General features: G+C 39.3%; 1 protein-coding gene across 1 annotated transcript in view; it reads right to left on the bottom strand.

Moving 5' to 3' along the window:
- The window catches only part of pdgfc (platelet derived growth factor c), a 69,651-nt gene that overhangs the window by 23,554 nt on the left and 22,701 nt on the right, over nt 1-23,396 (bottom strand). The window contains exon 2 of the mRNA XM_047352637.1: nt 1,865-2,057. Coding sequence (XP_047208593.1) covers nt 1,865-2,057 — 193 coding nt within the window. The remainder of the gene's footprint in view (nt 1-1,864; nt 2,058-23,396) is intronic.

Genomic DNA, 23,396 nt, shown 5'->3' with positions numbered 1-23,396 from the left:
GCCAACCAGCAGCGAAAGCAATCCCTCTTCAATATGCCTCTCCTCCAGTGGATTTGGTAAGAATGCTTTTCATCTTGCCACAGACAAACAGCATAGCAGATGAGCATCTCGACTATACAGCCCCTCTCTCACATCTTAGCAGAGAGATCTTGCCCCAGGCTTGGAACCTGAGCTGAACACGTCTCCCACTGCTTGTTTGCTTTAGCCCCTGTCATTGCTGTGGATCACTGCATAGGACACGGCACGCTTGTTTATTTGAATCACATTGAGCAGTGACACGAAGGTAAATGCCTAGTATCAATAGCATTGTGTGAGTTTTTTGTCTTTTCTGCGTTTTTGTTTTTTTTTTTGCACTAACAACCATGAAAGGAATGTCTGAGGGTGAATACTGTGAATCAATTTTTAAACACAGATATAAGAGAATGAAGACGAAATGACCAGGAGCATATCTGTGTCATTGTGAGTATGTGGGGCAAAAATTAAGAGTATTTAAGAGGAAAAAAGGATAGAATGTGAGGAAAAGACACAATGATACATGCTTGTACATGTACATCCCTGCTTGTGAAAGCATCTTGCATTCACTTTGTCTGCCAACTCTGGCAGAAGTGGGGGTCTGACCAAAACCTGTTGTGTTGAGGGGGAAGAGGGTGAAAAACGTTCCAGCTAATATGGATGTGCTGACTTCTTTGGCCCTGAAAAAAGGATGTTGTTATTGTCTCTTACTACGGTTTTTAAAGTTTCCGACATGTGTGGGCTGGTAAAATCAGGAACCACAAAAGCTTAGTAGTCACCCAGAATCATGAGGCAACTTTTGCTCTCAGGGTTTTGACGTCTTCTGTCAACAGACACCCAGCACTACACAGGTGTGCTGGTGGAGAGTTAGTTGTGTTTTTTGTTTCGTTTTTCAGTCAGCAGCAAATAAACACATAAAAATGCAAAGTCTAATGTTGAGCTAAAGCCAAGTCCAGGGTGACTGCCATATTAGTGGAATTTAGGTAAATTCATCACATTTTTAACAAGGATCTGGGTCAAGACCAGAGCCAGAATAAAAAAAGTGTTTTGAGAACATGCTTATTCAAAGCTTCATAATATTTAGAATTTTATTACAGGACCTGTCAACATTTGCAATCTCTGAGGGAAATAGTAGTTCATTTTACCATCCATTAGAGGGCTCTCCAGGTATTTGAAGTAAGGTCTCCATCCCCTTGTCTTCTCCACCTTTCCCTAACCAGCCTCCACTATGTCAGTCATTAAGTTCTGATTTATTGACATCATGGCACTGAGCATTATGCACAGTGGATAAATCGATCACTGGAAATTGGGAAGTCCATTTAAATGGAATGAGGACACAGACAAAGCCTACCAGTAATTGAAAGTGGACTCCTCAATAAAATGATTATATACTGCATATGTAGGCGTGTATTTGTTTTTCATATGTTTCCATTCAGATGCTGTGGCGTGTCATTCGAACTATTCAGTAAGCAGCTTCAACTATTGGCGTCATCATGTAAAATATGATGGGCTGACCAGCGTCATTGTGGTGTCTCCAGTAAAACAAATCATTCTGTTGTGGGGATTTCCAATATTCAGGAGAAGGCATGGAAGCCCAAAGGCAATTTCACCAATGGCTACACTCTGACTTTTAATCTTTAAAGATGGACGGCAATCCAGATAGGGCAGGTTTTTCTTTCTAGCAACCAACATGTATCTAAGCTATGCCTTTGTAGAATGTTCCTACGTAATGGGAGCTTGCCAAGCAAGCAGAGGAAAGTGAATTTTGATCATCCAATTAAGTAACACATATAACTGACTTCTGTCTGCTTGTGAATAATAATGCAGAGTTTTTTTCTAAACATTGTCTTACTTGCATATTCCATCTTCAGGATCCTCCAGACCAAATCTCTCATCAAATGTAAGCTGGATCCTCATGTTGTTGGTCGCCAGCACTCTCCAGACCAACATGGTATTCCTGGGATAGGTGTGTGGAAAGTCTGGGCTGTGGATCATTCCTTCTCCGGACACAGCTAAGACTTTTTCCTGAAAGGACTCTTGCACTCCTAAAATGGAAAACAAATATTTCATTTATTTTGGGTTATGCCAATTCTGCTTTGACTGACAGATCAGATAACAGAGAAAGTATTCACATAAACCTTTCCATGTTATAAACACAAACTTCAATGCATTTTATTGAGATGTGAAAGAGCAGTAGTGCAAAACTGTGATGTGGATGGAAAGGATGCATGTGTTCATAATATTTTACAAATAAAAATATATTAAGAGTGGATCCATATGTATTCAGCCGCAAGAGCAATAATACCCCTAAGTAAAATATAGTGCAACCAATTGTCATCAGAAGTCACCTTAATATTACTTAAAATCACACCGTGTGTAATAATACAGAATTTCTGTGAAGGCTTCAGAGGTTTGTTATAAAACATTACAGAACAAACAACTTCATGAACACCAAGGAACACAAAGGACAGATCAGGGAGAAGGTTTTGGAGACTAAAGCAGGATTGGGTTCTAAAAAAATATCTCTAGCTTTGAACATTGCACAGAGCTCTGTTCAATCCATCATCTGAAAATAAACTCAGTATAGCGAAATGGAAAACATGCCAAGCCATAGCTGTCCTCCAAAACTGGCAGGCCAGGCAAAGAGAAGCCCATGTTAACTCTGGAAGAGCTGCAGAGGTCCACAGCTCAGGCATGAAATTGTTGACAAAACAAATTTTTGTCTCTAATGGACGATTTTAGCGATCTTATTAGACGATTCCATGACAGGTTATGCAATGTGGATCTAATGAACTTTGGTACGACATCAAGTTTGATGTGTGCACATTGTATGACGACCATTTACTTCTAAATCGGTTAGGACATTCGGCAGTAAACAATGTTTTAAAATCAGTGTTATGGCAGTGGAGACACTCCACAACCCGTGCAGATGTGAGAGGTTACTGCTGTTCCTGTCCCTGAGGGGTGCGAGGATGCACCCTCTCTGTCTGCTGTGTCTCTGCAGATCTCCATGGCCTCGCCGAAGGTCCCAGCGGTCTTTGCACCGCGCCTCTGAGCTCCATCGTGGGTTCTCCTGGTCCCACCACTGGCCGTCAGATCATCGGCTCCTACGTCACATGCATGCTCAGCTCCTACGTCGCCGGCCCGCTGATCGCCGGATCTGCTAAGAATGGCCACTGGTCCGGCCGCTTGAACTCTGGATCTGCCGGGGACGGCTTCCGGGCCGGCCGCCTAAACTCTGGGTCTGCCTGAACTCTAATCCTTTGTTTTCTGTCTCCCTGCACCCAAGCCCACACCTGTTCTGTGTTTTCCCCTGATTGTCTGGTCACGTGTGTCATTGGTTCCCCCTGCTGTCCATTTTTGTATTTGAGACCGTTTGTTTCCTTTGTTCCCCGCTGGTTCCTTATACATTGTTTTTTTTTGTGCGTGCACGCCTGGTACCCTGTCCATATCCAGCCATGAGCAATAAAGTGTCTTCTTACCTGCAAACTTCGAGCTTCAGCAGTTCTTCCCCGCATATTGGTCCAACAGAAACCCTCATTATGTCACGTGGCATATATATACCCTGCTAATCAAATGTTCCCCAAACGCTTTCATCAACTTAAAACAGGTAAGGTATTCATTAAAACTGACCAGTTATACATATTCATAGGTGTGCACAGTTTCTAATGAAACATCTAAAGTAATATAAGGACATTTCATACAATAACCAAACGTTCGAAAGTTATTAACTACGAGAGATCTAGTCAGTAAAGCAATGATACATTTCTATTTGATTTACTATATTTTGGACTGACCCCTATTTGTATAGTAAAATGTATAGTAACATGTTTTAAACTGTCTGCACAAATAGCTTTTTAAAAGCACATTTTTCTCAAATATTGTTGCTTTCATTCACACAGTAGTAAGTAAGTTGTTTACTTGTGTTTATGGCAGTTCCCTGTTCAGGTGAATTAATTTGTGTTTCTGATGAGTCGTTCTGGATTCTCTCAGCAGTCTAATATGATTGATCAGAAGAACCAGGAGGTGTTTAATGGGCACAAATGAGGTAATGTGCTCCTGGACATTTGACAGCATATTAAATAGATGAGTAAATCTTTACTTCTCTGCAGTACAGAGAATGCATATTGAGACTAGTCTGTTTAATTTTATATAAACTTGATGTTGTTTGTGAGAGAATAAAAAAACACTAGCAGTTTAAGTTCTGTTTATTGCAAAAAATAATATATACATACAGCACCATTTTGTATGAGGATCCAAAAAGCAACAGAAATGAAAGAAAACCTATTCAGTTATCCTTGTCAAGGTTGCGGGTTTGGAAGCGGGACCGGGATGCAGAACATGGCGAGGAGGATGCATGGTGAGTAGATGAAGTTTTAATATGATGGAACACTGACTTACAGGCAGGTAGGCAGAGTACAGAGATCTGGCAGGAAGTCCAAAATGAAATTTCAGGAGGCAAACAGAAAACAAACCACAAGGAGGAACTCTGGAAGACTAGAGAGCTTATAAACTGAGGGAACTGGAGTGTGGACCAATGAGACAGGGAGGCAGGCAATCAGAGGAAACATGTAACAGGTGTGGACCAGGCTGCAGGGAACTGAGGGAATAAGTTACTATGGCAACGGGAGCTAGGGAACTCAGAGACAGGAGGGGAAACTAAACACTAAACTAACTGGGAGGAACAGGGAAAAGAAACCTATACATAAGCTAACATAAATAGTAACTCTAGAAAGAACTAAATCTAAGGACATGCAAACAAGCACAAGACTTCAAGCAACTATTAACTAAACAAAAGTAAACTACTAATCAAAGGAACAGGGAAAACCTTTAAAGGCAAAGTAAATAAAAACAAAGAACAAAATGGCCGATTCTGACAATCCTAACAATTTTAACTGTAAGAGAAATTAATCTGGTTTTCTTCTTAAACTTTATCAGGTAAACAGTTCACATGTGATTGCTATTATAATTTGCAGGTTTAGGAAATATGATAGCAATCTTTGAGTTTGTATCACAAGTTTGTCTTGAAATGTTCACTGAAGTTAAACCTTCTTCTAACCTTTGAGCTCACGTCTGTTTTTCTAGTCTTAATTTGATTTTTTTGTTGCTTTCAGTCACGATCGCTCATTCAGTGATTAAGCAACCCTCCTGAAAAGACTCTAATTCCTGCTCCCTGAGTTATATTCAATAGCAAGTCTCCTTGTTTCCACCATCGACTCTCTTCTTTGCATCACATCTTCTCCCAGTGAGCACATTTAGAAAAAACTAAATTCAATGTCCTTTCAGATTAATTCCATCAGTCTAAATGGACATTTACTGTACATAGTTAATATTTGTGTTTCTCAACTCATTGCTTTTCTATTAGTCTTTCTATAAGCCTTTCTATAAGAAGTCCACTGCCTTATGCCTTCTTTCAGCCATGGAAAGAAGGCAAAAGAAAAAGAGGATTGTGTGGAACATAGAGCTGTTGTCACCTTGTTGTTTATCTTGCTCCATATGTTGGCAAATCTAAAAATCTGTTGGTCTCAGTGAAAAGAAATGAAGTGCATTTTGTGACAAATTGATTTGGAAGCAATGGTGCATATACATATGGCATCACAGTGTTGCAACTTGTTGAGGTTTTATGTTCATACTTAGTAAATGTCCTGATTATTTGGGGCTGAATGTTCAATGAGCTTCACACCATCTATACTTTCTCCCAAATGTTTAAATAGTTATTGTCTAAATTAACCACAAAGTTTGTCACAGTGGGACAACTGGAGCTTCCCCGAGCATTTAGCTTGCCAAGGTGAATAAATCATCAGTGCAGACAGAGAATCTGCATAGTATAGCATGAGATAAGCAATGTTATTATTGAGTCATTGTGGTGACATTTGATGCGCATATGCTGCAGATATGGCCTGGTATTTAAGGTAAGTTTGGTATAGCTGAATATTACATTGCAAATGCTGCAAAATCAGATGTGCTGAAAGGCAATGCTGTAGCATTTACTTAAACAAGCCTATATTCACGTGTCATTGAAACACATGGCAGACATACAATAATGCTATAGGGGTATTAGTTTTGATTAGATGCAGCCTCTGTTTTATTTTTCTAGTTATACACACGTGGACAAAATTATTAGTACCCCTCGGTTAATGAAAGAAAAACCCACAATGGTCACTTGAATCTGAGAAAGGTAATAATGAATAAGAATTCTATGAAAATGAACAATGAAAGTCAGAAATTGCTTTTCAAACATGCTTCAACAGAATTATAAAAAAAAAAGTAGATTAGAAAGACAATTATAGACAAGCATGTTAAAGGTACAGGTTATAAGACCATCTCCAAGCAGATTCGTGTTTCTGTGACTAGTGTTGCACATATTATTCAGAAATTTAAGATCTATGGGACTGTAGCCAACATGGACGTGGCCACAGGAGGAAAATTGATGACAAAACAAAGAGACAGATAATACAAACGGTAACAAAAAAAGCCCAGAAAAACTTCTAAAGAGATTAAAGGTGAACTTCAAGCTCAAAGAACATCAGTGTCAGATCGCACCATCCGACGTTGTTTGAGGCAAAGTGAACTTAATGGGAGACGACCAAGGAGAACACCATTGTTGAAAACAAATCATAAAAAAGCCAGACTGGAAATTGCCAAACTACATGTTGACAAGCAACAAAGCTTCTGGGAGAATGTCCTATGGACAGATGAGACACAAATTTAACTTTTTGGCAAGGCACATCAGCTCTATGTTCTCAGATGGAAAAATGAAGCATATGAAGAAAAGAACACTGTCCCTACTGTGAAACATGGAGGAGGCTCTGTTATGTTCTGGGGCTGTTTTGCTGCATCTGGAACAGGGTGTCTTGAATCTGTGCAGGGTATAATGAAATCTCAAGACGATCAAGGGATTCTAGAAAGAAATGTGCTGCCCATTGCCAGAAAGCTTGGTCTCAGTCGCAGGTCATGAGTCTTACAACAGGATAATGACCCAAAACACATAGCTAAAAACACCCAACAATGGCTAAGAGGAAAACATTGGACTATTCTGAAGTGGCCTTCTATGAGCCCTGACCTAAATCCTTTTGAGCATCTTTGGAAGCAGCTAAAACATGACGTCTGGAAAAGGCTCCCTTCAAACCTGAGACAACTGGACCAGTTTGCTCATGAGGTGTGGGCCAGAATACCTGCTGAGAGGTGCAGAAGTCTCATTGACATTTATAGGAATCGTTTTATTGCAGTGATCACCTCAAAACGTTGTGCAACAAAATATTAGGTTAAGGGTACCATCATTTTTGTCCAGGTCTGTTTCATGAGTTTATTTTTTTAAATAATTCTGTTGAAGCATGTTTGAAAAGCAATGTTTGACTTTCATTTGTTCATTTTCATAAAATTTGTATTCATTATTACATTTGTCACATTCAAGTTATTTTTGTGACCATTGTGGGTTTTTCTTTCATTAACCGAGGGGTACCAACAATTTTGTCCATGTGTGTATATAACTTTTTTGATTATTATTGTATTAGTTTATTTATTTTAACAATGAGGACAATGTCAGGCTGCATGTTTGCTGTGCTCTAATTGGCCCATCTAAACTTAATCTAAACATAAAAACTCTTCCATAAAGAATAAATTAAGAAAGAGAAGACATTTGTATCACAAAAAAAAAAAATTGTAACTTAACAATGTCGGTTAGATTTTTGTTGGTTTATTGTTGCAAGTCAGCTTAGTTTAGTTTGCTTGGGAGCCAATTAAACTATAATTTGTATTAAGCTAGAGCAAAGCATTCAATTTAATCAATTCATGGTACTTGATTAGGATCTAATAATAAAGTTACAGCACAGATATGGAGGATTCTATGTGTATTACCACCCTGCCATACCGTAGCCTTTAATGATCCTATGCTTTTGTAATGGGAACCCAGCTTTTCAGGTTAATTGTAACAGCAGCCCGCCTCTCGCCCATAGACTGCTGGAGATAGGCACCAGCTCCCCCGCGACCCACTATGGAATAAGCGGTAGAAAATGACTGACTGACTGTAACAGCAGCTTCACTCATGGTGTTGCACCGCTTGCCATGCCCCTAACCAAACAGTCAACAAATGTGTATAACTGCTGCCCCTCCAACCCTTTGCTTAGCGCGGGCAGACACGTACAAATATTGACCAATCACGTACAGCTTGGAGAAATAAAAAGTGCTAAAGAGAGAGAGAGCAGGGAAGAAATAAGCTCAGTTTTCACTTCAAAGAACTGGCTGCAAGAGCCATTTCATTCACGCTCGACACATTACTACTATGCTTGGACCTATAAAGGTGACTGTGGCACAGTGGGAAGAGCAGTTATCTTTCAATCCAAAAGTTGTGGGTTCAATTCCAGCTTCCTTCTGCCACCCTTCAATGCACCCCTGGGCAAGGCACTTAACTTCAAGCTGTCATTCTGTGTATTTGTCTACAGATATGAGTGGGTGAATGTGGCTCTCATGTAAAGTGCTTTGACTGGAAAGTTACTATATAAGGTTAGTCCATTTAATTGCTAAGAGAAAACCAAAAGTTATTACTATGAATATTACACTTACAATAATGTTATCTGTAATATTTATTGTTATTTAGATTTTGATCCACCTTTAGTTTCCCTGAAACTCCATGTTTCCGTGACTGAAAAAAAATTCCATACACCTACATTTGTCTTTACTATAAGTCAGGAAAAAGTGTAGTAGCTTTTTACCCAGCTGAGGAGCAACACACAGAAACAGATGGGGGAGGGGCAAAGCTATTTTATTAGATAATTCAAATAACTGGTGAAACACTGGCTCTTTCTCTCGCGAATCATTCAAAGCACTTTTAACCATAAGAAATGTATAACAGTAACCATTTAAAAACTCTGTATACCTTCAAAATGAAAATGATACTTTTTTGAGAAGTCAGCCACAGTTAAACCTCTAAAAAACCATGTGGTACAGTATTCTGTGCAAAATATCTCAATATGTGAAGAAATCCCCAAAGATCTGTTGGGACTTGTTACAGCTGCTGCAGGATAATTCAGAGATCAGTGAAGGGATTAGAGGGACAGCTATGGGTAATTAAAGGCAAATATAAGGTGCATTTTATATTGTTTTAGGATCTATCATTCAGAGTATAACAGTGACTTGGATTCTTGTTTTGATGAAATGATCAAATTCTTTTTGATCCACATTTGGAATTTCTTCTGACATTTTCTAAAAAAAAAAAAAAAAAAAAAAAGTGGGGGTAGCTGAGGCATGAAGAAAATGATTCTTGAGAAAAGAACCAATTCTTCTTATTAAAATGTAACTTTGATGTTTTCATTTTGGGTTTGGTGATGAGCCAGGAGGGAAGAGGCTCAATGACGGTGTGCCAGATGCAAAGAAAAACAAAGCCTGGGCATGACTTCTCAATGAACAGGCTCTTTCATAACTGCATGAAGATTTTGGCCTGTAGTACAAAAGGTCTCATCAAATGCATGCTACCATCTTTGTGCAAAAGAACAAGCTTTCCTCAAGGCTACAAAATAATTACACAATAACTAAATTTTTTTTTTATCCCACGTTGTCTTTAAAATGTGCTGCAATTGTTTTACACTATTAAATGATATAATGATAGTGAATAAAATTATCTTTTTTTGTGTACTTTTTTCACTGTGGTGCAATAAGTTACAACATACTTGATTTGATTGACAGTTTTTACATCCTTTGCTAGCTGAGAAAGAAACAAGCAACAAGCCGATAGCTTTCATGTGATTAAAGCTTGGCCCTCCATCACAATGACATGTTTTTAATTACATCTCTATTACTGTTGGCACCAGCAAACAATCTCCCTATGAATAATGGGAAAAATATATGCTTCTTTAATGTGTGACTCCAGAGGCAGATGGTATGAATAAAAGGAGTTGGGAATTACTTGTATCATTCTGAAAACATGCAGGACATTATTTCCTATTTGCAAAATGAGCAGAAAGTCTGTTTGATAAGACTCTGAAGAAGGGGTGAAGTGTAAAATTGAGCTTGCTGTTGAACAGAAACGCAGAAAAAAATCCAACACCTCTCGATGAAAAGACATTCCAGACATCTTTATGAATGGAACCTTGCATAATCCAAAAGGTCTGTTAATATGCAGCATGATCCTACAAGGTCAATGCAAATAACTGCAGTAGTTAAGGGAGCCAAATGTTTTCATTCACCTTTGGTTTAGGTCATTGTTCACAAATCTCAGGTATAACCTCCAACAGATTTTTCATTGGCTCTTTTGTTCACCTGCATCAAATCGAAATGTTCTTAAAAGTGACCTTCATCAGGGTACAGCTGCAGAAAACACTGATTAAAGCAGAATGCACATTGGTTGAAACAAACTTATGGTTTTATGTAAACATTAATCATGTTTCTTTCTTTTCCAGCCCTTCTTCTTACTGATCGCCCCCATTTAATTCATTCTGTAAACTGAAAAATCTCTCAGACACACTACAAGGCAGGAAGGATTCTGGGTGTAACGTTGCCTTGAATATGACCTCACTCTTAGGGTTAACCAGTGTCATCTAATGATCACAGAAGCATTCCCCTCGAGTGAATTACCTCAAACATGACTTTTCCTTGACCTACTTTCTTCCTCTGTCAGGAAAGTGAGCTGACTATTAAGGGAGGAAGTGACTCTGAATAAATACGGGCCTATACAGTGCAGCCATTGTGCTTTGTTCACACATTAGTGGCTGAACCAACCATGCTGTTAAACATTAACCTTTCCACGGCCAAAACTGAACTGAAATGTGTATGCAGAGAGCCACAGATTGGTGCCTATATCACTGCATTGTTGCACACTGAACCACTGCTTGCAGTAGTGGTAGAGAACATGCTTTTCTGTCCAACAATCCCACACGCTCATGCAGACACTCTAGTGTGGACTCAAACACAGTGATTCGTCTTCCTGCATACCTGAACTGTAATAAATGTTCAAATAGCTTTTAGCAAAGATTAACTGATACTGACCTCTTTGTCCAGCTTCTGAACAACTCAAGGGAGAAAAAAATAACCATTCGTGTGGCGCTCATTAGCCTCTAGAAATTCATATATCTGTATTTTATGAAATTACCGTGGTTAATTACAATGATCCACAGGTTTATTCTGGTGATTCTGGTGCATACTGAAGAACTTTAGCTCTCCTCCCTCTGAAAAAATGTCTAATTCTGAATGCTTAGAATATGAAGACGCAATAATTAGCAAAAGAAAATCTCAAACAATCCATCTTGCTACCGAAGGCTGTATTTGAAGAAGGTTTTCATAACTTTTGCACACTATGAGCTAAATATTTGTCCATCTCTGCACTGAGTTTTTCCCACCATGTACATGGATCAAACATAAGTGCTCCTGACAGTTATTTCCTGTTCTGTAACTGACATCCAGGTCAGTGTGACACTAAATCCCAATTGCTTTTAATTTTAGCCTCATACTCCCTGATCAAAATGAATGGGAGACTCAGCGGTTTATGGCTGAAAGAACTTTGCTTGGGTGATGAAACTGTACCTAACAAAGAATTTTCTTCTTTTGAGAGTGTGTGTTTTTGGGCCTACATTCAAGTGCCCCGGCATCTGCAGCTTATTAAGGCCATGCAGTGTATACAGCAGGTGCAGTAAATTCCCAACCATGCTTAGGATATTTATTGCCTTAGGTTTACAGTAGGTCAAGCAAGAAAGGAAGCTGAAATACACCAGAGGAATTCTATACCATTAAAAAATAATTTGGCTTTATGGGAGTCTTTCTGTAGCTGTTTGATCTGCTGGGCATATGGTGCTGCGTATTTGACCAAAGAAGGAGTGTTTGGCAATCAAAATACTGAGGGATGTTGCCAGTAACAAAAACTAAAAACAAGAGAATGTAAAGAAACGGACTGCTTGAAGAAGATGGAGCAAAGCAGCTTATTCTCAAGTTACTTGTCTAGCCAGAGATTAGACACCACCCGAAAATTAACTGATAATATTGATCTATGTATTTAACACAGTCTATTGCACTGTACAGATTTTGCTCTAAAATAAATATATGATTAAATTCAGTCAGTCCACTGTTGTACAGGTCCAGTAAAGGTCCAACATCCATAATAAGTATGTCTTTTTATTTGGATCAGTTTTAAAGTTAGATTATTTTTGCAGTATTAGAAAACTAAAGTAGTGAGGATAGAAGACATAAAAGGTTAACCAAGGCTTTGCAAGACTCACAAATACAAATAATGTCACCGTTTTTTTTTATTCCTAAGTCATTCCTGACCATCCAGCATTCTTCACTAATTTGAAGACATAGCCTTAGCGGGTAAACCTAGTACCAAACACATCAACATTTTTCTCTGTTTAAATATTTCTAATGGGGCCACCGAAATAAAGTTTACACCAGATGTCGGCAAAACCCAAGTAATCCATGCATACAAGCAAATTAAAGCAATTTAGCCCGTAGAATTACAGAGTGGTACAATTGCTTAAAGCAATGAGACCTTCACAAAAAAAGTGGGGTTTGAGTTTTAACTGTAAAGAATAAAAATTTTAAAACTGAGTAGCTACAATAATCATTATGTGCTCTGCTGAATGTATGGAAACTCATCTGCAATTGCTGCTTTTGTGGCTTTGTTTCCTTGTCAGCGCAGGCTTAGGCCCCTAACTAATCCATTTTACATAAAAAAGAAAAAAAAAATACTTTGTTTTGATTTAAAAAATCTTGTCTTGAAAATCAAAAGATGTGTATATTAAGGTGAGAACAGTTTGACAATCAGAGGGCAGAATGTCCTGAAAGTTTTCTATGATCCCATTATTCAGGTAAAGATTCCTGAAAGATTCCCCTGAACACTTTAAAGGTCAGCTCTCTGTTTTTTCAAGTCTTATAATCTTCAGGTCCTGATTATCCTCAATAGGCAACTATGACATGTGAAACCATTTTAAGTGTGAGGGGGTCGAAGGTTAAAACAAAAAGAATTTTAAAAACCAACTCAAGCCAGGAGGTTCAATGATCCAAGTCCTTTTGGTTCTGGGCTGTAACATAATAAGAAAATACTTTGTTAAACCATCCATCTAAGTTCTATACCTACTCAGAGTGGTGAATGGTTGGTATCTATCTCCAGCAGTCTATTGGTAAAAGGTGGGGTGCACCTTGTACGCCTATCAAGTTCATCACATGGCAACTCAGACACATCCAAGGCTTAAAGCCATTTATACTTATACCTGCAGCCACGTTAGACATCCAAAGTATTAATCAAACATTTTCATGATGCATTATTCCAGGAAGGCCATGGTAGTAACTCTAAACCTATTGGAGGCATGAAGAGCCGTTGGGGGAGGGGCTGATCGAGTTTTGTAGAGCAGATGAATTGCACCAAACTGCTGCATAGAAAGGTCATCTGAGTATGAACTGGTCTAAGGTCTCCACGGCCAAACCAAAGGATCAACTTCAACCACAAGAAGAGGAGAAACATCTGTTAACACCTACTAAAGAGGTGAAATGTAAGATCTGTCCATTATCATCATCAGATGCCCCAACTTAAAATATCTGTTCGCAACTGCAGCTCTGGTGCAACTTGTTTGTGCAATACATTTAAGCTGACAATGACTTGTTTAAATTGACTTAAACATATTAAAAATGCAACTTGCTGGGGTTGTATGTAAAACAAGACTGCAAAAACTTTGATTAATGTCCTTTAGGACAAACTATAATACATGTTTGTGTGCATAGTAGATTGTTAAGCAGCGTATTGTTAAAAGAACTGTAAACATTAAAGTTGTAAGACACCTTTCTGCATTAGGAAGCACAATAACTTTATAAATACGGGCAGAAATTGAACACCAAACATTACAGTTGCTAAATTTCAAAATGCTACAGTTTCCAGTAAACTGAAAAAATTAAATAAGATGTTTAAATAAAATAAATATTTTACTTACAGCCAGATAGAAAGAAGAAGAAGCCCTCAAGTCATGACGGTTATAACTCTAGTAACAACTATGAAACATATCCTAAATGCAATTTACAAAGTGTTATCTGAGAGGCGATTAGACATTGTGATAAGGTTTTCCAAAGCCACAGCTGCAGGCTGTTAATGAAAGGAAATGCACAGAAGTGTGTGAGCACATGTAGTGTGTGAAAAGCACACAAACCGAAGCTAAACTGAAGTTTTTTTAACACCCCAGGCTTTGAGTTTATCCTGCACAGAGCCTGTAACACACATAGGACCTCTCCTCATATTACAATGCCTCCCAACCTTAGTTATTCTTTTTAGTCTCTAATTAGTGCCCACAGTTGTGTTTGGCATCCAGGGACTGTAAGATTGAGTGTCACTCTTAACTGCAGCCGTCTATTTGCATTGACCCTCTGAAATTCTCAGTCTGAACCTTTAACCCAGCTTCAGGACATGATAGTTAAAAGAAAATATATATATATATATTTTTTCATTTATAGAGTAGGCTGGTGTGATTTGTCTCTGAGAACAAGTCAGTCTCATTTCTGCCACAGGAACAACCACAGATATTGTTGTATTTTATACTGATTAACTGAAATTACACCCTAGCAAGACTTTAGTAAAGATCATAATTCAAATTTAAGAATATTGTTACAAACACCAACAGCAAATAGAAGAAGAAGAAAGTAAAGGCTTCAAAATATTTCATACAGCCAATCCCAACCTCCCTTTCTGGCTGGAGCCCATGTGTTGACAGATGAACCATGTCTTTTTCAAACTCCTCCTCACAGCTGTGGACGGCAGCTCCAGGCTGCTTTGTAGTCACATCTGTATGCTGGACAGCTGGATATTTGGAGAAAATTACAGTTTGATCTGTGGCAAGCCAGACTGGAGAACAGCTTTGCTGTACCAGAGTCAAACATTGCAATTAGGACTGATCAAAGTTCCAATTTTCCCAATGAAAACAGCTAAAGGGATTGGTAGCTGATCACAAAGCAGCAACCGAATCGCCCCAAGACAGAATCAGTAAAATTAGTCAGAAATGCCTCAGAAGACTTTGTCAATGTTTGCAATGAATTATCTCTAAATGTACTACAGATCCCATGTATCTGAGCTTAAACTGCAATTTGTAGAATTAGGTCATTTTAAATGTTTCTGTCCTAACACATTTCTCCCTTTGAATTTGAGTTATATGAAATAATTAAATGACTGAATAATGCCATCTAGGCAGAAAAAAAGTTCAAAAAGTTTGTTTAAATGTTTGGCACAGATAAAACTGTCAGGTGTGGCGTGGTGGAGGACCCCAGAATGCAAGCATCTTAAACGTAAATAAAGACGGTTAATTTTAAGCAAAGCACTCAAACAAGGAGGCAGGAACAAAACAGGTACAGGCACAGATGATAGCAAGAAGTAGTGATATTTCCACGATGAGTAAACAGAATGACTGTGTATATATGGAGCGTGGTACAGGTGAAAAGAGAAGACTAATTACATGGTGCAGGTGGACCGAATGCAGCTGATTGCAGGTTGACAGATGCAGGGGAAACAAAACGTGACCAGGGCAAAACAGAAATCCAGTAATATTGGAAAACATAACATACAAAACATGAACTAGAAAACAATAATAAGAGACTAAAGCACAGACAAGAAAATAATAAATAGAAACAAGATCAAAAATGAAAACTGGAAATTAGAATAACTAAAACCCAAACAAAAACCTAAAAACACCTTCAAATCATGACAGAAACACCTACTGTTCCTCTACTGTTCCTGATTATGTCAGCCGCACCCTCAGTGAGAAGTGGGGTAAAATTTTGCACCATAAATTTTTTATGTACCCAGTGTTGTGATTATGAATATGAATATATTATTTAATATTAATATTTTAATATTTATTAAATAATATTTCAGTCTGTTAAGGGTTGTCCTGTGAATACCATCCCAGTAAGGCGATGGTATTAGGACAAAATAGAAAGGTGTGAGATGAGCTCTGACATTATTGAACAGCATAAACTCTGGACACACATGGAATGAATTCACACAATTTCTTAAACTACAAGAATTTATTAACAAAAATAAGTCAACTCAAAGTCAAACATATTTCAATCAACAAATTCTTCACCATGCTAAAACAATCCAACTAAACCACCAAGCAGAATTAAAGAATAACGAAGACTAATGGGCTATGTACAATATAAACAAGTTGATTAAAGATTATTGAAAACCATGACAAAAAGAGTGATGCAACATTACCATGCAATGTTTATGTTTGAGAACCAAGGATTATCTTGAAGAATCTGGAAATGAAGTTAAGTTAGTCTTGGAACCAACTTAGACAATAATTGGTGCACCTTCAGACAACCATTGACAATGCAAGATCAGATAAAATATAATTTTGAAAAAATAATATTTTAAAGAGGGCTGCACGGTGGCGCACTTGGTAGCACTGTTGCCTTGCAGCAAGAAGGTCCTGGATACGATTCCAGGCCTGGTGTCTTTCTGCATGGAGTTTGCATGTTCTCCCCGTGTATGCATGGGTTCTCACCGGGTACTCCGGCTTCCTCCCACAGTCCAAAGACATGCCTGTTAGGTTAATTGGTAACTCTAAATTGCCCTTAGGTGTATGAATGAGTGTGGTTGTTTGTGTGTTGACTGGCAACCTGTCCAGGGTGTACCCCGCCTCTCGCCCATAGACTGCTGGAGATAGGCACCAGCTCCCCTGCGACCCACTATGGAATAAGCGGTAGAAAATGACTGACTAACAAATATTTTAAAGAATGATCTGCTGAATAAAACCAACCTTTTGGATGACCAATTCTCAACGGTGTTTAATTAGCTGTCTTTATTTGTTAAAATAATATTTAAAGAAATATCATTAAGGAAATAGTAAATTGTTTAAGGAAATATTTTGAAAAATAACCAAATCTTTCTGGAGAAATGGGGCTTAATGGTGTTTACTTAGTTATCGTGTTTAGTAAAATAAGGTTTTATAAGGTATTATTTTACTGGATTGAAAACTAACAACCTTTTTGGGTAAATGATCTTAGTAGGCGAGCGGGTGTTCTTAGCTGTTAGCAGTTAAAGCTAACAAGAAGCTTATAGGTTATCATCAGAATCAAACACACACCTTTAAAATGCCATTAATAAAAGGGCGCGTTATGATCAATCTTCTGTGTTTAAAATCACCCTTCAAGTAAAGTCCGTCTTAACTTTAAAAACACACAAACACAGTACACACAAACTGAGCACGTGTGCTGAGCAGATAATCTGCTACCACTAAGATTAAAGAGTTTCACACAAACAAAACCAAACTTCATAAAACAAAAAATGTTTAGATTATTTAATTCTAAAATATTTCTATCGCTCTCTGCCCAAACCACCTAACCTCTCATGTGAACCCTGCTGAGGAAAAGTTGTCCGGCGACGAAGTTTGAAGAAGAACAAAGTTAGCTTCCAGCTAACCTTCGTAGGTGTGGGTGGAGGGGCGACTCGCTCTGTCGTCCGGCCGAACCGCACACTACAGCTGCAACCACGGTGCCGCGGTCCCGTTGTCCCTCCTTCAGACCAGGAAAACTGCTCCACTCGGCGTCGTAGAGACGAGGTCTCAGCTGGGAACTCTCTATAAGAGTGTTTTTATTCAGCCAGTGACATCACGGAAAGTCCGCTGTTATCCCCTTTCCTGGCTGGTTTGAAGTAGGTTAATGCGATTTATTTTGAATGTTCCAGAAACGTTCGTACCGCATGCTGTAATCCATTGCTGTGGGTCCCAACACCAGCTAATAAGCCTAGAGTAGAGCTTGGCCATGGTATTTGGTTGATTAAATCTGAACCATTTTCACTCTTAACAAGGACAGTCACAGCAAGAGACATAGCAGCAGCTTCCTGTCTGTCTGCCTGTCATGTGACCTGCTGTGCTCACTCTGCTCAGATAACTACTCACAACTCTCATTGTAGAACAGAGAGCTGAAGATTAAATACTTGTCTTTAAGTCCCAGTCCACATTAACACAGATATTTAAAATAAAGTACATTTTCTCCTCTCCTTTTCTCCAAATCAGAAATCTTGAAGAACTCTGTTTCTGGGGTATAAATGTAGAAAACACAACAATAAGGAAGATGTTTTTGTGTTTGTTTTATCATCTGTCTCAATTTGTCTTGATATTTATTCTGTTTTGGGATAATAGTCAGCCAAGCACTTGAGCAATGCTTAAACTTAATTTGCTCAGATCTGTATTGGAGACAAAATACGAACTTCTAATAGAAGCCCCTTGGCACAGCAACTTGCCAAGGGGCTGGCTGTGCTAAACCAAGCAAGTGTAGGCTGGGAGTTGTTCACACAAGTGCCAATTTGAGGATTAGAAAAAGGGAAAATTGACAATTCTGGGGAAAGCGATGCTGTCTGTAGACAAAGCAGTGCCTTAAAGGATACCAGGATACCAGACTAAAGAATCCATTTATTCAGCCCTAATTTTTCTTTATTTCTTTTTTTTTTAACTGAAAACACTATGAAAATATACTCTAAAGAAACAAAGGTTTGGTGTTAAAAACATTATTACAAGATCACAGACAAACTTTTTAGATTAATGTCAAAAATATTTTATTACTTTTTTAGGCAATTTCTGTTGGAACTTTTAACTTGAATTATAGATGAATTTGGCTGGCATTCAAATTTGTTAGAGGTGGAAATATACAGGTCCTTCTCAAAATATTAGCATATTGTGATAAAGTTCATTATTTTCCATAATGTAATGATGAGAATTTAACATTCATATATTTTAGATTCATTGCACACTAACTGAAATATTTCAGGTCTTTTATTGTCTTAATACGGATGATTTTGGCATACAGCTCATGAAAACCCAAAATTCCTACCTCACAAAATTAGCATATCATTAAAAGGGTCTCTAAACGAGCTATGAACCTAATCATCTGACTCAACGAGTTAACTCTAAACACCTGCAAAAGATTCCTGAGGCCTTTAAAACTCCCAGCCTGGTTCATCACTCAAAACCCCAATCATGGGTAAGACTGCCGACCTGACTGCTGTCCAGAAGGCCACTATTGACACCCTCAAGCAAGAGGGTAAGACACAGAAAGAAATTTCTGAACAACGAGGCTGTTCCCAGAGTGCTGTATCAAGACACCTCAGTGGGAAGTCTGTGGGAAGGAAAAAGTGTGGCAGAAAATGCTGCACAACGAGAAGAGGTGACCGGACCCTGAGGAAGATTGTGGAGAAGGGCCGATTCCAGACCTTGGGGGACCTGCAGAAGCAGTGGACTGAGTCTGGAGTAGAAACATCCAGAGCCACCGTGCACAGGCGTGTGCAGGAAATGGGCTACAGGTGCCGCATTCCCCAGGTCAAGCCACTTTTGAACCAGAAACAGCGGCAGAAGCGCCTGACCTGGGCTACAGAGAAGCAGCACTGGACTGTTGCTCAGTGGTCCAAAGTACTTTTTTCGGATGAAAGCAAATTCTGCATGTCATTCAGAAATCAAGGTGCCACAGTCTGTAGGAAGACTGGGGAGAAGGAAATGCCAAAATGCCAGAAGTCCAGTGTCAGGTACCCACAGTCAGTGATGGTCTAGGGTGCCGTGTCAGCTGCTGGTGTTGGTCCACTGTGTTTTATCAAGGGCAGGGTCAATGCAGCTAGCTATCAGGAGATTTTGGAGCACTTCATGCTTCCATCTGCTGAAAAGCTTTATGGAGATGAAGATTTCATTTTTCAGCACGACCTGGCACCTGCTCACAGTGCCAAAACCACTGGTAAATGGTTTACTGACCATGGTATCACTGTGCTCAATTGGCCTGCCAACTCTCCTGACCTGAACCCCATAGAGAATCTGTGGGATATTGTGAAGAGAACGTTGAGAGACTCAAGACCCAACACTCTGGATGAGCTAAAGGCCGCTATCGAAGCATCCTGGGCCTCCATAAGACCTCAGCAGTGCCACAGGCTGATTGCCTCCATGCCACGCCGCATTGAAGCAGTCATTTCTGCAAAAGGATTCCCGACCAAGTATTGAGTGCATAACTGTACATGATTATTTGAAGGTTGACGTTTTTTGTATTAAAAACACTTCTTTTATTGGTCGGATGAAATATGCTAATTTTATGAGATAGAAATTTTGGGTTTTCATGAGCTGTATGCCAAAATCATCCGTATTAAGACAATAAAAGACCTGAAATATTTCAGTTAGTGTGCAATGAATCTAAAATATATGAATGTTAAATTTTTATCATTACATTATGGAAAATAATGAACTTTATCACAATATGCTAATATTTTGAGAAGGACCTGTAATATGCTATTACCTTTATGATATCATAAGAGGAAAACAGCTGAGTACTTGAGTTAGGTTGTCTTCTCAAAGGGAAATTCACCTGAGTCACCATGACCTCATTAAAAACCAAATGAAGATGTGGATTTACTGAGCTTTTATAAGTCACCTTTCTGGATCACTGCTTCTGATGTAAAGGTAAAATGAAATGATCAAAATTAATTCTCAGTTGAACCAACTGCTCTCTACAAACACGTATGAAGATTGCCACCGTAACTGAAAAGGTCAATCACATGTATTAATTTTAACGTTGGTATATTTTTTACATATAGTCAGGTTTTTATTAGGGGTGGATTTATTGAATCTGCTTTTACAGGGAACTGCTTGTAATTGTTGTTCACTCCTCCAGCAAATTTACATCCTCCTGTATAAATAGCAATGACTAACATCTGGTGAGGCATTGTTAAACTCAATGGGTCCCTTGTTAAACTGCTTTTAAAGATATTGAAACATTTTGGACTTCAAATTTTATCATACTAAAATCCCAGACTTCAATGAATTTTAGTGGGACATTATCTAATAAACCAACACAAAGTAGTACATAATAATGAAGTGGAAGGAAAATGATACATGATTTTCATATTTTTCTTTGAAAAACAGATCAAACAAGGATTTTCAAGTCTTGCTGCTGATTATTTATTGGATTTTGTTCTGTGCTTTGACTGGGTCATTCTAACACATTAATATATGCTTTCATTAAACCATCTCATTGCAGCTCTGGTAGGATGCTTAAGGTTCTGATCCTCCTGGAAGGGGAACCTTCATCCCAGTATGAAGCTTTTTGAAATCTCTAAAAGGTTTTCTTCTTAAATTATCCTGTATTTACCTCTATCCATCTTCTCATAAACTCTCTACCGAACAGAAGCATCCCCACAGCATTATGCCACCACCACCCTGTTTTACTGTGGGAAGGGGGATGTGCAGCATTGGTTTTTTGCAACATATTGTTTTGCATGTAGGCCATAAAGTTCAGTTTTGGCCTCTGACTATAGCATTTTCCTCTACCTGTTTTCTGTGGACTTCCTATGGCTTTCTTTAAACAATGGCTTTCTTCTCACCACTCTCACCACAGCAGAGAGGAACTTCTAAATATCAGACAGTCCTCTCTTGGCATTTTTTCACCATAATTCATCGACATCAGATTCACCGAGATCCTGGCCAGCGGAGCGGCAGCTCTCAATGGGATATGGATGGCTGAGAAGAAAGAGGGCTCTCCCTCTGCATTACCAACAGCTGGCTGAGTGAGAATAGCCTGGACTGTGTACTTCTGACACCAGGCTTTCAGCCGTTAAGCGTGGACTGCAACACAGACTTATCGGGAAAAAAGCGAGAAGGCGGAATCTGCTTTTATATAAATGAAGGTTGTTGCAGAGATATTAAAGTGTTGAAGAAGACATGTAGTCCTGACAAAGCAGATGTTACAAGCCTGCTTTGACTGCACAGATTGGACTGTTTTTGCAACTTCAGCCACTGATTTAAACCCTAACCAACTCAATGAGGTGGTGCCATCATACATTAGTTTCTGTGAGGACAGACCAAGACATTTTGCACATACAATAACAATAAACCTTGGTTCAGTTCTCATTTGAGGGGATAAGGACTAGGCTCACAGCAGGGGGGACCCGACTGTGTATACGCAGGCCAGGAACAAACTGACCAAGCAGATCAAAGCAGCGAAGAGAAGCTACAGTGAGAAGCTAAAGAAAAGCTTTTCAAATGGCGACTTGTCTGCTTTATGGGATGGTTTGAAAAACCTGACAGCCTACAGGGGCCCCTCCCCCAACCCTGAGCAGAATCCTCGCCTGGCAAATCAGTTGAATGGCTTCTACTTCAGGTATGAAAAGCAGCAGTTCACACCTCAACTCAACTCCTCCACATTCCAGTCAGACACAAATTCTTGCCATACACCAACCAACCCCTAACTTCAGACCCCCTGTCTGCACTAAGGATCTCAGAAGAAGATGTAAATAGGCTCTTTCAGTGCTTGAAAACAAATTAAGGCCTAAGGACCTGATAATGTCTCCTCATCATGCCTGAGAGTCTAGCAGCAGCAGGTGAGGCCGGGGAGCATCTTCTCCTGCACAAGACCAATAAGCATCGGCGCCCCCCAGGGCTGTGTTCTCTCTCCACTCCTCTTCACAAATGACTACACCTCAACGGACCCATCTGTGAAACACCTGAAGTTTGCAGGCAACACCATTGTCATTTGGTCTGATCCAGGACATTGATGAGTCCACGTACAGACAAGAGATGGATTGACTTCTACACTGTTGTGGTCAGAAGCATCTTGAACTTAACCCACTCAAGACTGTGGAGATGGACTTTCGGAAAACACCACCCCCACACCAGTGGCGATTGCTCTAAGACTGCAAGGGAAGTTCAGCTTCCCCTAAAATGTCAAACAATAAGTGATGAAATACAAGGGTTGGACAATGAAACTGAAACACCTGGTTTTAGACTACAATAATTTATTAGTATGGTGTAGGGCCTCCTTTTACGGCCAATAAAGCATCAATTCGTCTTGGGAATGACATATACAAGTCCCGCACAGTGGTCAGAGGGATTTTAAGCCATTCTTCTTGCAGGATAGTGGGCAGGTCACTACGTGATACTGGTGGAGGAAAACGTTTCCTGACTCGCTCCTCCAAAACACCCCAAAGTGGCTCAATAATATTTAGATCTGGTGACTGTGCAGGCCATGGGAGATGTTCAACTTCACTTTCATGTTCATCAAACCAATCTTTCACCAGTCTTGCTGTGTATATTGGTGCATTGTCATCCTGATACACGGCATCGCCTTCAGGATACAATGTTTGAACCATTGGATGCACATGGTCCTCAAGAATGGTTCGGTAGTCCTTGGCAGTGACGCGGCCATCTAGCACAAGTATTGGGCCAAGGGAATGCCATGATATGGCAGCCCAAATCATCACTGATCCACCCCCATGCTTCACTCTGGGGATGCAACAGTCTGGGTGGTATGCTTCTTTGGGGCTTCACCACACCGTAACTCTCCCGGATGTGGGGAAAACAGTAAAGGTGGACTCATCAGAGAACAATACATGTTTCACATTGTCCACATCCCAAAATTTGTGCTCCTTGCACCATTGAAACTGACGTTTGGCA

This window comes from Girardinichthys multiradiatus, chromosome 23 (genome assembly GCF_021462225.1).
Source record: "Girardinichthys multiradiatus isolate DD_20200921_A chromosome 23, DD_fGirMul_XY1, whole genome shotgun sequence".
Lineage (NCBI taxonomy): Eukaryota > Metazoa > Chordata > Actinopteri > Cyprinodontiformes > Goodeidae > Girardinichthys > Girardinichthys multiradiatus.
The sequence above is the reverse complement of the archived record's forward strand: the minus strand, read 5'-3'. Positions and strand labels throughout refer to the sequence as shown.